Below are 15,814 nucleotides of genomic sequence, written 5' to 3'. Positions count from 1 at the left end.
CCTCACAGAAGTATTTTTTTTTTAATGTGTCAAGACTGAACTTGTTATTATTTCAGAGTATCTAAGGTAGGAACAGTTGGTTTCTATATTGCCTTACCCTGAGAGGCTGTGTGGACATCTGGCTGTGTTATCTGCTCAGCACGCTTTTTCCCTAGGGGGCTGCCCCTCTCCCACTCTCTGTGGCTCGGGTGGGGCTGTCACTGAGCACAGGGGACGCCACAACCACAAGGTGGCCCAGGGCTCAAGCAAGGCCCATGACAGGCCTCCCTTGGGACTGGTGGCTGCTGACCTGGACAGGCATAGAAAGACTGACTCGAGCCCCCTTCTCCTTGATGTTTTTTAAAAATCTGGTTTAAAACTTGTTTTATCCCAATGTGCTCTGACAAACCATGGATCATTTTCACTATTTGTTCACAGAATCAATGCGTTTTTTTGAGGGCCATTGTGTGCCTGGCTGTGAGGACTCAGAGGTGAGCACAGCCTCTGGCCTCCTGCACTCGGATCCAGCCTCCAGTCCCCAGTCCCCCCGGTGCCACCCCAGAGCCCTCACACCCCCAGAGGGTGGCTGGAGGCAGGGCTCTGCCATCCCCAGCTTCAAGCCTCAGCTCCTCAGCACTTGCTGCCAGGTTCAAGATCCTACATGGAATTGTACCCCAAGATCAGTGTAACCCCGAGCTCAGAGAAGGTAAAAGCACCACGTCTGTGGTTCCTCAATCCACGTGTCCACTGAAACAAATACAAATCCAGTGAAAATCCTCTTGCCACCCCGCATCATCCATATACTTACCCAAACACATTCCATGGCTTTGTCAATTTTAGAATGTCTCGGCTCAGACTTCATGCTCATGGCCAAAGCTAAATGTTCCTCAGCCTTTTTCCACTCCTCCTTCTTGGCATACATGAAAGCAACATTATATAACACCTAGAAAAGCACAGACCATAACACAAAACTTGAGGCTGCTCCAAATCTAGGCACCAGGGAAGAGCTTGCCTGTAGCTTCTGGAATGTTGCCTGGAGGCATGCCTCCCTTTCTCAGCTTTCCTGGGAATATCTAAAGTATAACACGATCAATCTTGTTACCAAGTCATGCCCGGTCCAAGGACGGTATTAAGAAAACATCACTTAATGCATAAATCCAACATCATGTGCATTGTTCTTTCAACAATCAAATAGGTCAGGAGGGAACAAAAACTATGGTGTTGCTTTAGTAGCGAGAAGAGTGATGTGCTCAAGGCCCTTTGAAGAGTGGGGAATAAAATCCATGCCTGTGGCCTCCCAGTCCAGCTCCTCCTGCCTCTGAGCCTAGGCTAAAAGGCTGAACAGGTGCAGGGTGGGGAGGGAGAAGGTTCCAGATGCATCATCCTACACCGACACCAGCAGAACCCTGCCTGAAACAGAACAAGACTGTGGTATAGTCATCGGGGCAGGAGGAAACTCCATGGACAAAAGTGCAGTAGAGCTGGAAAGAGACCCAGCACAAACCCCAGGCAGCGCTTTACTGGGGACAAGCGGGAACAACACATTCACCAATAATCATGATTTCCCAGGTCTTGAGTTGGGTGGTAGGTTCAAGAGTGTTTGTTTTATTATTATGCCTTCAACTTACGCACACGATCAAATCTTTTTTGGATGCATCAGCAAGATAACACAACCACTTGACGAATGAAGGGAAAAAACCCTCAAGCAAAGTTGGAAAAGCAACAGGGAGCGGAAGAAGATCAAGATGGCAACTAATAAAGCGGGTTAACTTTCCTTCATTTTCAGGACGGTGCAGCAAGGTCTTAGGGTACCCGACACCAGGTGTGGAGAATGAGCTGAGCAGCCAGGAGCTTTGTTCGGATGTCAGTTATAAGAGTCACAGCCTGATGCCCCGGGTGGGGTGGAGGTGGTTTGCCAGAGCCTCAGAGCAGAGGTACGGTTGGTCAACTGAGGCCTAGTAGAGAGGCGTTGGCTGGCCTTCTCTAACATGTAGAGGCAGTGAGGTGCAGGGGTTAAGGGCACAGGTACCCCAGGGCTGTTTCTGGTATGTGGCCTCAGCTTCACTGTAAAATGGTGACAGTGACTGTGGCTGCTTCCAGACTGTTGTAAGAAATAAATGAATAATTCATAGAAAGCGCTGCTGCAATTGCTTGGCGCATGGTGGGTATTTGACAAACATTTACTCCTACTATGACTACTGTTTGCTATGCTATGTTGGGGCTTGATGGAAGGCTGAGCAAAGGAGGGGCTTCATCCCCCCAAGTCCTGCCTGCCTTCTCAGGGAAAGTAACAATGCCTGCATGCTTTAGGGGAAGACCACAGGGCTGAGTTTTGCAGACTGATGCCATCTGGGGATTCTTTGTGTTTATAATCAGAGGCTAAAACTAGGAAGGACTTTGTGCTCCTGGAAATCGGTGCTGCCTGTTGGAGGCAGTGTCACTGTCATTCTCCTTGCCATCATCATCATCACTGATGCCACCTACTGACCACCCATTGTGGGCCTTTTTGTCTACATTATCTCTAAGCCACACAAACCACCATACGAGCTGTGGCCTCACTTCTGTGCGTCTATAGTTTTTCCACTGCAATTCTCTTGTCCCGACCTCACCACCTCAGGTTACACATGACCATGAGCTCCTGGGTGCTAACACCTTGTCTTGTGGACCACTGGACCTCTATGCCCAACACTAGCAGGCACTAGAAATGTATACAAAAATACACGGGTTTATTAATGAATGTGGATGAGGTAAGTACTCAGTCCTTCTTTACAGATGATAAGGAGCCTGAGGCTCAGAAATGACATATAACTTAACCTAAAATTGTACAATGAGTAAGTGTTGGGCTGGGATTTGATCCCTATCTACCTGATTCCAAAGTCTTTGCTTTTAATGGTAGCCAGCTTCCAAGATGGCCCCCAGTGATTCTCACTTCTTGGCCCTCACCCTCTTGTTTCCTCCCACAACAAATGTAGCTGACGTGTATAGCCAATAGGATAGTATGGAAACGAGGGGGTGTGGCATTTGAAGCTATGTTGTAAAAGACATTGACCCTCCATATTAATTTCTCTCGGATCACTTCTTTCTCTGGGGGAAGCCAGCTGCCATGTTCTGACAAGACTCAGACAGTGTGATGGAGAGTTTCATGAGCAAAGACCTGAGGCCTCCTATCGACAAGTAACACTAACTTGCTAGACACATAAATCAGCTTAGAAGGTAGACCCTTGGGCCCCAGTCAAGCTTTCAGATGATGGCAGTGTTAGCCAACATCTTGACTGCAACCTCTTGAGAGCCTCTGAGCCAGAACCATCCAGCTACACCACTCTTGGATTCCTAACCCCAGAAATTGAGAGATAATAAATGGTATTGTTTCAAGCCACTGCATTTCAGAGCAATTTGGTATTCATCAATGGATAACCAATGTACTTCCTCTCTGTAACAGTCTGCCACCCACATCCCCAATTTGGTGCAGGGCCTCATCCAGATAAAAAGAACGGTTTATCAAGGCAAGTACAGACAGGTGGCAGGATTGTGTTTCCATGGAGTTAGTGGCTGGTGCGGGGTGATGGGACCAGGAGTAAGCCCAGAAGCAAAGATTTAGATTCCCTTCCCAGGCTATTTCTCAGCCTCCATGAACTGTTGCCTTCATGCACGCTCGATTGGCCGAGCCCAGTGCTGGCCATGTGCGCAGGAAGAAAGGAGAACTCAAGTCTGCTTAAAAATTCCTATTTGTCTCTCTTCGACCTTCTTCTTAAGACCTTTTCCCACAACAGGTTTTTGTCACTCCATGACTGGAAAAACCTGAGACTCTTCAAAAAGAATGGTGTGATTTTGCAGAAGCCAGGATTCTACCCTGGTGGGAAGAGAAGGGGTGGCCTTATAGGTAGGAAAATGACGGGACGGTCCCCTGTGGCATAAATAAGGGCCTTAGACCCTGAAAACTCCAGCTTCACCTGCAAAGAGGCCCCCACAGCCAGTATTTCCTGCCCCTTGGTCATTTCAGCTCCAATTACAGGGAAACATTCCTTCCATAGAATTCTACTTTGATGCCAATGTTTTATGATCCCTTTTTCTAGAGCCACTTGGTCTTCCAACCGTTTAATCTGTACAAGTGGTTCTCCCTGGGCAGGGGTTTGGGGGGGTGGTGATTAGAAATGTCTAGAGATATTTTAGGTTGTCCTGTGGCCGGGAGGGGTGGGGCTACTGGGATCTGATGGCTAGAGGCTAGTGTACTGCTAAACCAACCCCAGTGCCCAGGACAGTCCCCTACAACAAAGCAGTACCTGCCCCAAGGCATCAGTAGTGGCCTGGTTCAGAAACCTGACTCTAGAAGCTGGCCGAATTCGAACCAGTTCTCTGAAATTTCCAAAGCCTCGTTTTCCGAGACTATGAGAAGCTGTTAGCCTGCTGCAGGGCAGGATGGGGGCACATGTCCCCAGGGGCCTGGGCAGCTGTGGCCTCTATTATTAGCCCTGAGCAACCCTGAGAACGCTTGGCTTCTCCTGCCTAAGAGACTAAAGCAAGGGGATTTTTTTTATCAGCAATTCTTCTAAATAAAGATCTGATAAGTGCAGGGATTTTAGGTTTTAAAGCTGGTGCTGTGTATTTGGAGTTTAGGAGGGGGGTGGGGAGGGTTGGTTGGAGAAAGCACACGAGGCTGTGAAGTCAGAGCCAGTGATGTTTCTCCCTTCTGGTAACACAGAAAATAAGTTCTCCTTGTATGGAAACCTTCCCTCAATTTGTGCTTTGAGCTGTTCTTTGAACTAGGGAGGACAGATTTGTGCCAAATTATCCTCACTCTTTCTCTGGGTATCGACCAAGTACATGAGGCCTGAACCATTAATAGTAAAGAGTGTGGTCTGTAACTTGAACGGAGCGAGGTTACGGCAGGTCCTGCGTGGATAGCAAACCCATGATTTTGGATTTGTTAGTATAATGTTAAGCAAATAGCTTGTCAACCTGAATTATGAAAATTATTATGAATACTTTCACAGGCCAGCACACTCAGGTCCAGCCTCCCTTCAGAGAGCCCAGCAGGCTCATTTCTGCACGGTCCTTTGAGCCTCGTTAAGAAAATGCATGCTTCAATAATCAGAGACTCCAGGATGAGCCTGACGGTATCAATCCGAGGCTTTTCTCTCTTTCTTCTTCTACTTGTTTTTTTTTTAATGTTTATTTTATTTTTGAGAGAGAGACCAGAGTGTGAGTGGGGAGGGGCAGAGAGAGAGGGAGACACAGAATCCGAAGCAGGCTCCGGGCTCTGAGCTGTCAGCACAGAGCCCGACTCGGGGGCTCAAACCTGCAAACCATGAGATCATGACCTGAGCTGAAGTCAGACACTTAACCCACTGAGCACCCCAGATGCCCCAATGCGGGTCTTTTCTTAAGGGGAAATCGGAGTCCCGAGGCACAGGAGGCTTTTCCAAGCCCCCAGGGGTTTCAGCAGATAGCTGTGCATCAGAACTGTCTGCTGTCCCTCAGCCACCGTGCACTCCTGCCCAGGCTGGGCCCTTCCTCCTTACCTCACAGGCAAACAGCTTGAACTGCAGCCCCAGAATCTTGTAGTCTATCAGCTGATTCCCTCGAAGCTGAGTCAAGGCCTCTTTAAGGTCTTTGATAGCTGAATCATATCTGCAGGACAGAGAGAGAGGAAACACAGTCCAGGGCACAGAGGAGCAAATGTGGGACAGGATGGGTGTCTGCATCCTCCCTTTCCTGACCCATCTCACTGGGACAAAAAGGCTTGCTGGTCCCTTTTGGCCTGCTCTAGTTCTTTGCCAAGCCCGAGCCCCAGTATCTCCTAGTGCTCAGTGTGAGTGGCGCCCCGTGGCGTGTGCATGCCAGCACCCCTGTCCCCTCCCCCAATCCACAGTCTCAGGAAGCCACAGGGATTTTCTTCTCTGTTAACTGCATTCAACTCCCACCTTCCTGACAAGCGGCTTCTCACAGCGGAACCCTCACCCTTGCCGCCCCTGAGTCTCCCGAGCTGATTTGGAGCACTGCTCCCTCCCCGCTCCCCACCGTCAGGCCGGGCACAGCTCCCGGGACCCCTTCCACGGCCCACGACATCACCCTCCTTCCCGGAGCTTTCTCCTTCAGCTTCTTTGGAGTCCAACTTAGCTCTTGGTTTTGCGGCCTTCTTAGTCTCCCCCGGCCGCTGCCCTCCCCACACACTTTGGAAAACAGAAGAAAGAAACCACCAATTAAGCCAGATGGCTTTTCTAATGCTGCTCCTGGCACTGCCCTTTGGCTTTGTTGCATTGGCACCGTGCTCACTGGCTCAAGGTGTACGGGGCTGCTGTCGCTGGATTTGCGACAGAGAACGGGGCTGACCACATCAACAGTGCCTTCCTCAATGTGGGCAGGACCCAGACCAAGTCTCCTTGGCCTGCCCCTGACCTCCGCAGAGGCCCCAGTGAGAGGCAGCCCTTGCTGGGCGGCAGGGGGTGGGAGGCACGAAAATCAAGCCGTCCCCACCTCCCTAGCGCCCTGGCCCGGCAGGAACAAATTTCCCTGGCTGGTTGTGGGCAACAGAAACAACAGTGCCGAGGCCACTGTCTGACCTGGAGCTGCCGTGAGCAGCTGCCCTTGGAGGCAAGCCTGGAATCAGGTCACGGGCTGGTCGCGTGGTGTAGGGCAGGCACCCCAGGACAGGGGCCACGAGAGCAGGACCAGGCCCATCAGTTCTGCTATTAACCGGGAGACCTTGGCAAAGTACTTCCCTGGTCTCAGGTTCTGCACCAATAATACGAGCATAGGGGCGCCTGGGTGGCTCAGTCTGTTAAGCCTCTGACTTCAGCTCAGGTCAAGATCTCACAGTTTATGGGTTTGAGCCCCGCATCAGGCTCCATACTCAGAGCCTGCTTGGCATTTTCTCTCTCCCCCTCTCTCTCTGCCCCTCCCCCTCTTGTGCTTTCTCTCTCTCTCTCTCTCTCTCAAAATGAATGAATGAACTTAAAAATTTTTTTTAAATACTTAAAAATAACATGAGTGTATTATGTATAGGAGCATATTGTATTCGAGGAGCATATAATAGGAGGAAGTTCCTAGGATGTGGTCCAAGATCTAATTTCTGGAGTCAAAACCACTTGGACCTGAGTCCTAGCTCTGCCGCTTATGATCTGGTGATGGAGAGAAAGTTGTTGAATTTGTCTGAGTCTGTTTGCTCCTCTTCACAGAGAATAATTGTAGCATGTGCCTCCCAGGGTTGTTGTGGGAACGAAGTGAGATGTGCTCAGGATCATGCTTGGCACACACAGCAGGTTTACTGCTATTATTATTAATTATTTTAGCTCTAAAATTCTGGCAATTAAATTCATACACCCATCCATTATTATGTGCTGAACACGGTACGGCGAATGAGGTATTATCCGGAGGTAAAACCCCACGGCTGTAGCAGCTGGAACCGTGACCTCAGCGGGCTTCAGGGCTGACCAGGAGGACGGGCTGGCCTGACAGGCCTAAGCTGCGTGAGCCCCGGGTGGCTGGGGCAGAAGCTAGGCATTCTGTCACCCTTGCTTTGAAGTAACTCCCACAGCTGCGGCGTCTATAGGAGTAATGGAAGAAAGGCTGCATCTGAGCCAGGAGAATGGCTTTCTCTCTCACATCCTTGCTATGTTCACACAGACGATGGTAAAACCTGTTAAAAGCACACAGCCACTCCTTCAGAAGCAGGAAGCACGTCAGGTCGTTTCTATGTTCTTGGAGACGTTGCGGAGAAGGGGGAGGGAGCGGGCATCCCTGTTTCTTCTTTCTAAGCTGGGAGACTGGGTGACTGGCTCGGATTCACGGAGCCCAGAAGAAGGGCAGGCGGAAACGCAGGTGTCCTGGTCCTTGGGCACATGCACTTTGCACCCTGCCAGGCGCCTGTGTGTGAGGTAGCGGAAGGGCCCCAGAGGGCATGCTTGGAGCGCTGCCAGTGTCCACCTGCACCTGTGCCTTCCTCCCTGGCCAGCTGGCCGCACAGGTGGGTTTCAGCTGTGACGTAACACTGCCTGTGTCTACCTGGTAGTGAACGAGCTCCACACGACCCTCAGAATTCTCCCGTACAGTCCGACAGGTTCTAAAGATCCGGGTCCCGGTGGGAGGGAGAGAGAAAGAGCTGACAGATTACTCAAAGTGCTCACTTTGTGCTAAAAAATGTCTGGTTTCAAAGCATCACCCTAACTGCCTGCTGCACCCACAGCGTCCCCTAGGAGGCCAGGGTGCTGGCAGCTTCCTGCGGGTTCTGCTGGGCCAGGCGGGAGGGCTTTCTCCACACCCACCCAGAGATGCTCTCCCGGGCTGCCCTGGACCCAGAGCCCCCATCCCCACCCAGGGAGGGCTCACCAGCACAGCAGCAACCTCGCGTGGCTTTTCACCAGCTCTGAGCCCGAGAGGGTTTACAATCCTCATTTTTGTAGTACTCCCCGTAAAGGTTTCTCAGGGACCACTGACATTCCTGATTGTTCCTGCACCACCACTGCCCAGGCAGCCCAGGATCCTGCAGCTCCTGCACTTGTATCCAAGATGCTGGAGAATTCTAGCAAGCTGAAGTCAAAATGTGAGACACCTCCATGCAGGGGGAGGCTCTGTTGTGCTGCATCTGTGGGCCAGCTCCGTCTAAAGTGTTCGCCGTTCCTATCACAGCCCTAAGATTCATAAGGCTCAGGGTCTGAACTGCAACTTAGAGCTCCTTCCCCTTCCAAAGGAGAAGGCTGGGTCAGACAAGGTCCTGGTCAGCACTGAGGCACCGCCTGCCTTCTCGGACACGCACTCAAACTTCGTTCTCTACAATTTCATAATGATGGGAGAGCCATGCAACAACACGTAAAAGCGGGGGAAACGGAGAGAAAGAAGCACGCATAACATTGTCACCCTACACAAGTCCCATTGTAATCTGGAAGAATTCCTAACCTACTCATTAAGAAGTCATTTTCCTGGACCCCATGGCACTCATTTCATTTTTTTTTTTTAATATATGAAATTCATTGTCAAATTGGTTTCCGTACAACACCCAGTGCTCATCCCAAAAGGTGCCCTCCTCAATACCCATCACCCACCCTGCCCTCCCTCCCACCCCCCATCAACCCTCAGTTTGTTCTCAGTTTTTAAGAGTCTCTTATGCTTTGGCTCTCTCCCCCTCTAACCTCTTTTTTTTTTTTTCCTTCCCCTCCCCCATGGGTTTCTGTTAAGTTTCTCAGGATCCACATAAGAGTGAAACATTTTGGTATCTGTCTTTCTCTGTATGGCTTATTTCACTTAGCATCACACTCTCCAGTTCCATCCACGTTGCTACAAAGGGCCATATTTCATTCTTTCTCATTGCCACGTAGTATTCCATTGTGTATATAAACCACAATTTCTTTATCCATTCATCAGTTGATGGACATTTAGGCTCTTTCCATAATTTGGCTATTGTTGAAAGTGCTGCTATAAACATTGGGGTACAAGTGCCCCTATGCATCAGTACTCCTGTATCCCTTGGGTAAATTCCTAGCAGTGCTATTGCTGGGACATAGGGTACATGTATTTTTAATTTTTTGAGGAACCTCCACACTGTTTTCCAGAGTGGCTGCACCAGTGTGCATTCCCACCAACAGTGCAAGAGGGTTCCCGTTTCTCCACCTCCTCTCCAGCATCTATAGTCTCCTGATTTGTTCATTTTGGCCACTCTGACTGGCATGAGGTGATATCTGAGTGTGGTTTTGATTTGTATTTCCCTGATGAGGAGCGACGTTGAGCATCTTTTCATGTGCCATGGCACTCATTTCAACATAATCTCTTCTAGCACTTTCCCCTTTCTGCTTTGTGTTATAGGTATTAGTGTTCATGACCTCTTTCTCCCTTTTAATTTTTAAGTTCCTTAAAGCAGAGGGTATATTTTGCTTGCTTTTAATTAATTCCATAAACATTTATTAACTACTATATTAGACACGGGAATACAAGAGTGAATAACTAAAGATTTCTCTTGAGAAACTCAAAGAGTAGTGAAGGAGATAAATATATAAGCCAATATCTGTCACCGATGTTATTTTCTTCTTCTTTTTTTAAAAATTTATTTATTTTCAGAGAGAGGGAGGGAGAGTGAGCAGGGGAGGGGCAGACAGAGGGAGAGAGAGAGAATCCTAAGCAGGCTCTGCACTCTCAGCACAGAGGCCAATGTGGGGCTCGAACCCACAAACCTCAGGATCGTGACCTGAGCCAAAACCAAGAGTTGGTACCCCCACAGATGTTATTTCAAAAGGCACAGAAGAGGGGCACCTGGGTGGCTCACTAGTTTAAGCATCCAACTCTTGGTTTCAGCTCAGGTCATGATCTTACAGTTTGTGGGTCTGAGCTCTGCATCAGGCTCTATGTTGACAGTGGGGAGCCTGCCTGGGATTCTCTCTCCCACCCTACTCTCTCTCTCTCTCTCTCTCAAAAAATAAATAAACTTTAAAAAAGGTAAAAAAAAAAAAAAGAAAGAAAGAAAAAAAGAAAAAGGCACAGAAGAGAGTGGTTACTGCCGTAGTGGTCGAGCAGACTCGGGAGAATGCTTGCAGGGTGAGTGAGTGGGTGGGCAGCTGTGGGACCACATAGAAGCAGGCCAAGGAACTTTATCCTTTAGTACTAGAATCCACTGGAAGTGTTTTTTTAAATTATTGATAGAGAGCGAGCACGTGTGCACACAGGCAAGGGGCAGAGGGAGAGAGAGAGAATCTTAAGCAGACCATGCTCTGTGTGGAACCTGACGCAGCGCTTGATCTCATGACCCTGACCCTGGGATCATGACATGAGCCCAAACCAAGAGTCATAGACACTCAACTAACTGAGCCACCTAGTTGCCCCCTGCTGGAAGTTCTTAAGCAGATCATATTTATTTTTTAAAGATCACTCTGGAATAAGTAAGACAAGACCAAGGGATGAGAAACCAGTTTGGAAGTGATTGCAACAGTTCTGGTGAAAATGAGGGTCTAAAGCTGATGGAGAAAAATGGGTGGGTTTAAGAGATATTTGAGAGGTCAACTTGACAAGGTTTGGGAAAAGAAACATGCTGGGTTGATCCCAGGTAGAGATTTAGCAGCTGGCTGGCTACAAGTGGAGGTCAATGCTGTGGGAAAGGGTGAGATTCCTAACGGTTCATGTACAGATTTTTAGGGGACACAGAACCCCCTGAGATTGTATGTAGAACTATGTATGTGCTTGTGTGTGCTTTTCTGGAAAGATAGCACTTGTGCTAGAAGGGAAAGTGTCAAGGGCAGAGCCTTGGGAGGTGGGGACACTAATGCCTATAGATCGAGCAGAAGAGACAGCTCAGAAGTCCAGAATAGTGGCTTATTTATATTATTTCCTCAGTAGATAGTCGCTGAATTGAAGATAAAGTTTGGTAGACTTTTTTCTCTCAGATTTAACTATTATCAATCACAGACTAATTGAATCCTAGGTCTCATTCCTGTATCTTTCTAAGATCTCTGCTTCACTCAAAATCCAAGCCTTTCTGGGACTTCTGGGTATTTTTGTGTAGAAATTTCTTCTGGGAGCCTTCCCTCATTGCCAGTTGTCTCCCCTCATTAATGGCTGTTAGAGCTAATTAAAGGATGGCCTTAGAGTTCGTCTTTTGAGATTTCAGACTAACTGGAGGATTTGTGCTCAAGCCTCCCTGCTCATTCCATCCATCTGGAGAACATAGGGATGAGGGAGTGGGGGGACAAGGAGAATAAGGAGAGAGAATAAGAAGGGAGACAGAGGCAGGATGCCACCAAAAGCTAAATGCTTGTATATGTCTTCCTTCAATCCCAGGCTTTCTCTCCCTAGATAGCCTCTGTGTCTGTGGTTTTTCTTCCGGGAAGACTTCACTCCGGCCCTTCCTCATTCAGGTAATTGTATCTACATCTTGGAAGTCCTCTGAGCCTCTAATGGTTGCCCCTAGCAACAGCTGAGCACAGCAGCTTTCTAGGCTCTGTTTCTGATAGATCCTACGATCCAAGCCTTTCAAGATTGCCCAGGATGAGAGCCCAGCCGTTCCCCATACCTGGATGTTCTCTGCTATTTCCCCATTGCCCTGCCTCACCTGCTGAGCATTCTCTCTCTCTCTCTCTCTCTCTCTCACACACACACCCACACACACACACACACACACACACACACACACACACACCACACCACCCACACCATGACCTCACCATTTTCACTGTTTGAAAGTTCTTCCTTAGGCTGAGCCAAACTCTCCTTCCCTAGAACTTGTGCCCATTAATAGAACAATGTCTACAAAGGGAGGTTTGCCATCCCCTAAGACATTTTAAATTGATGCTTAGGATATTTTTCCTTTGCTATTTGTATGTCTGTTTTGGGGGTATTGGGAGGTGAGGAGTGGGAATTGAGATTAGCTTTCATTTTGCATTTATGTAGTGTTTTACTAATGATTTTGTGTTGACTGTAAACATAGGAGAAATACAGATAGGCTGATAGAAGACAATAGAAATCCCTAAAATGTCACCAACCCAGAAAGAACTCCTGCCAATGTTTTGGCCTATGGCCTTCCAGACCATTCTGTGAAACAGGAATGGAATTGTGTTATACATATTGAACTCTGTGTTTTAAAATTTAACGTCTACTGTGAACTTTTCCACATATTAATATATAAGCTACTTATTTATCTGTATTAGTATATCCTTATACATATGTTAATAGTTTGCATTGTCATTTTGGGGGCCAAACTGTATTTCATTGAATGGATTAAACCAGGCTTTTGTAAACACATTCTGTGGAAATGCAGGAGGGCCTTGATGTGGTCTCATGGTAATCCTCATTGTGTGATAACTCAATACCTCCTCTTGTTGTAGACCATCACGGGTATTCCCTTGATGGCCAAAATATTTGCCACCAGCACTGCCCAAGCTATGACGCATCAGGGATGCTGGCGGGGCATCACACCCGCTGAATGGAAGGCCTACGTTACGTAGGCTCATTGTGCACTAAGACACAGCAGATTTATAATTGGGAGGCAGGCTTGTGTTCCCTCCCTCTTTCCCTGGGGAGGGCTTCTGCCTCATGCTGACTTTTGCAAAACTGCCAGAGAAGTTCCAGTCACACTTCCCAACAGAAGCTGGAAAGATACTTCACAAACACCAAGCCCAGCGGCACCAAGACCCTGTCTGGGCTTCTCTGCAAACTTCCCCAGCTTGTGCAACACAAACCACTTACTTCTCTATCCGGTAATAGAGCATCCCTCTTTGGAAGTAGGCCACTGCCAAGTGCTTGTCTCGGTTAATGCTTCTCGTGAAGGCCTGTGGAGAGAGAAAGGATCTGTAGGTGGCCAAGGACTCAGGTGGTGAGGAATGTGAGATGAGCCCAAAGGGAGAGGCAAGAAGGGTCATGAGAATGGTCTAGATCTTGAAGGTGACAAGAGGTCAGACACCTCTGTAAAATGGAGATGTTAGGAGCGCCTGGGTGGCTCAGTTGGGTAAGCCTCCCACTTTGGGTCAGGTCGTGATCTTGCGGTCATGAGTTCGAGCCCCGTGTCAGGCTCTGTGCTGACAGCTCAGAGCCTGGAGCCTGCTTCAGATTCTGTGTCTCCCTCTCTCCCTCTGCCCCTCCCCGGCTCATGCTCTGTCAATCTCTCTCTCTCAAAAATACAATTAAAAAACGTCAAAAACATTTTTAAAAGGAGATGCTAGTATCTGAATTTCAAGATTACTGACTGAATATCAAGATTACTGACAATTAGATATGAAAACAATTAAAATGGTATTATATATATATAGTATTATACTTATTTAGTAAATAAAAATTATGAAATCAAAATAATAACAAGAATGCATGTAAAATGCCAGTAGTAAGAACGGAAGCAGGAAACCAAGTAAAGGCACGGAGAATGAGGGGCCCAGAAGCTGAAGAATTGGAGGACGCATCTATGCAGCGAGAGGAAGGCCCGGCAGTGAGCCAGCAGGGAAGTGACCGGCGACCCCTGCACAGCCTCACCGAGGAGCCCCTCCGCCGAGGCGGGAGCAAACAGACCCCGCTGGCATAGCTGTGCCCAGACTGGCTGCTGTGCTCAGCCAGCCTCTCCCCCGACAATGTGCTCTTTGTCTCCAGCAGCCCCCGGAATCTGGGGTGCTGTTCACTCAGCCTCTGAGAGGAGGTGGGGACTGAGGTCCTCCCCTGGCCAGATGTGAGGTCCTCGCCTCTGCTCCCATCTGCCCCCCTTAGGCCTGACATGAACTTGTCAGGCTGTGTGGGTATTCCAAGTGTCTTCACTCCTCTCCCTTTGCCCACTGGCTGGTCACAGTCACGGCCAGGATGGCTGTGGGAGGAGCTCTGGCTCTAAGGGTGCTGGGAGTCTGTCCATACCCCCTTGCCAAGACTGGCCATAAACGGGGAAAATAGCATTTACACGGTGGCGTGAAGCGACACAGAATTGAATAGTTGCTGCCTCACCTAATCCTCATCTTTGTCCCTCTCAGGAAACTGAGAGTCAGGAGTCTACGTGACTTGCCAGAGACCAAGGTCTAGAGAGAGGCAGAGCTGGCAATCGAACCTAGATCTTCTGCTTCCAAATTCCAGTCCCTCTCCAGCTTACCCTGACGAACCCAAAGAGTGATCACTGAGAATGCTCGACCCTACACTAGGGAATATGAAAGAGAAAAAAAACATTTGAAAAAGATGCCATGACACCCACAGCATGCCCTCGGCAGACATCATTCATCAATCACAGTATGATTTCCTTCTGGCAGCCTCAGAAGCTCCCCAAAAAGTGGAAGATTAATGAAAATTGTCACTTGAGAGGAAATCTATGTTCCTTAAGTCCCTCCTCTTGATCGCAAGGCTGGCAAAGCTCAGGCACACGAAGGGGCTTTTTAACCAGGTGTGAAGCAGTGAGGTGGAAATCTTGTGGTCAGCAGGAGTTCAGAGAAGGAAACAAAACCAGGAGAGTCTTCATAAAGGTGTTAAAGAATGACTCCAGAGCGATTTGAATTTAATAGACGGACAAGAAAGGAGAGCAAAACCCACAGTGAGTGGTTCCCAGCCCAGAGCCCAATAGAACCACCTGGGGAGCTTTTAAAAACTAACGCTGCGCAGGCCCCTCCCCAGGCCAATTCAATCAAGATCCCCGGGGGGTGGGGCCTGTGCAGCTCTTGCTCTTTCAAAGCTCCCGAGAGGTTTCTAAAGCTCTAAAGCGCAGCCCGGATTGAGAACCACTAATTACACGGCACAGAGGAGGCCCCCCGGCGAGAGGGGAGAGGGGCCTCCACTCACCTTCTCCGCCTCGGGCATGTTTTCCAGGATTGTGTGCATGCAGCCGATGTTGAAGCAAATCCTGGAGTGGGGGTCCTGGACTGCAGTGAAGGCGTCCAGGGCTCCCTTCCAATCCTTCTTGTCAGCTGCCAGCACCCCTTCATTCCAGAGGCTGATGGCCTCAGCCAGGGACATGGTCAGGCGCAGGCCAGGGGGCTTGGGGGGGCTGCCAGGGGACAGGGAGAGGGCAAGCTGGTGTTTCCCTCAGCAGGGCCGCTCCCAGACCCTCGCTTCCCTGTTGCGGTGCTCAGAATGTGCTCCCTGAAGACAACCTCTCAGTGTTGCAAAGGTTCAGGAAATGTCCCCACCTTTTGGCAACTGACGCACAATCCTAACATGAGAGAAAAGGAAAGAGAGAGGGAGGGCAAGTAGGGGCGGAGTGTGGAGGAGAGGAAGTACATCAGATACTGCCTGCCATGGGTCACTTCCCCAAAATGCTTCTGCTCTGTCTCCCAGCTGGCTTCTCTCTTCCACCCCTTGCTTCGGGGCAGATTCTGGTCAGGTCTCTGCCCCCAGGCTCAGGGCAACCTCGACAGGTGGATGCACCTGCTTGGGCCTCCGTTTCCATATTGTTACTAAATGA

General features: G+C 49.1%; 1 protein-coding gene across 1 annotated transcript in view; it reads right to left on the bottom strand.

The window, feature by feature from the left end:
- NCF2 (neutrophil cytosolic factor 2) overlaps nt 1-15,591 on the bottom strand; it is a 34,147-nt gene extending 18,556 nt beyond the window's left edge. The window contains exons 1-4 of the mRNA XM_049634114.1: nt 15,193-15,591; nt 13,141-13,223; nt 5,499-5,607; nt 788-922 (exon numbers count right to left, since the gene is read on the bottom strand). Coding sequence (XP_049490071.1) covers nt 788-922; nt 5,499-5,607; nt 13,141-13,223; nt 15,193-15,366 — 501 coding nt within the window. The 5' untranslated portion in view covers nt 15,367-15,591. The remainder of the gene's footprint in view (nt 1-787; nt 923-5,498; nt 5,608-13,140; nt 13,224-15,192) is intronic.
- Nucleotides 15,592-15,814: the final 223 nt, after the last annotated feature.

This window comes from Panthera uncia, chromosome F1 (genome assembly GCF_023721935.1).
Source record: "Panthera uncia isolate 11264 chromosome F1, Puncia_PCG_1.0, whole genome shotgun sequence".
NCBI lineage: Eukaryota > Metazoa > Chordata > Mammalia > Carnivora > Felidae > Panthera > Panthera uncia.
The sequence above is the reverse complement of the archived record's forward strand: the minus strand, read 5'-3'. Positions and strand labels throughout refer to the sequence as shown.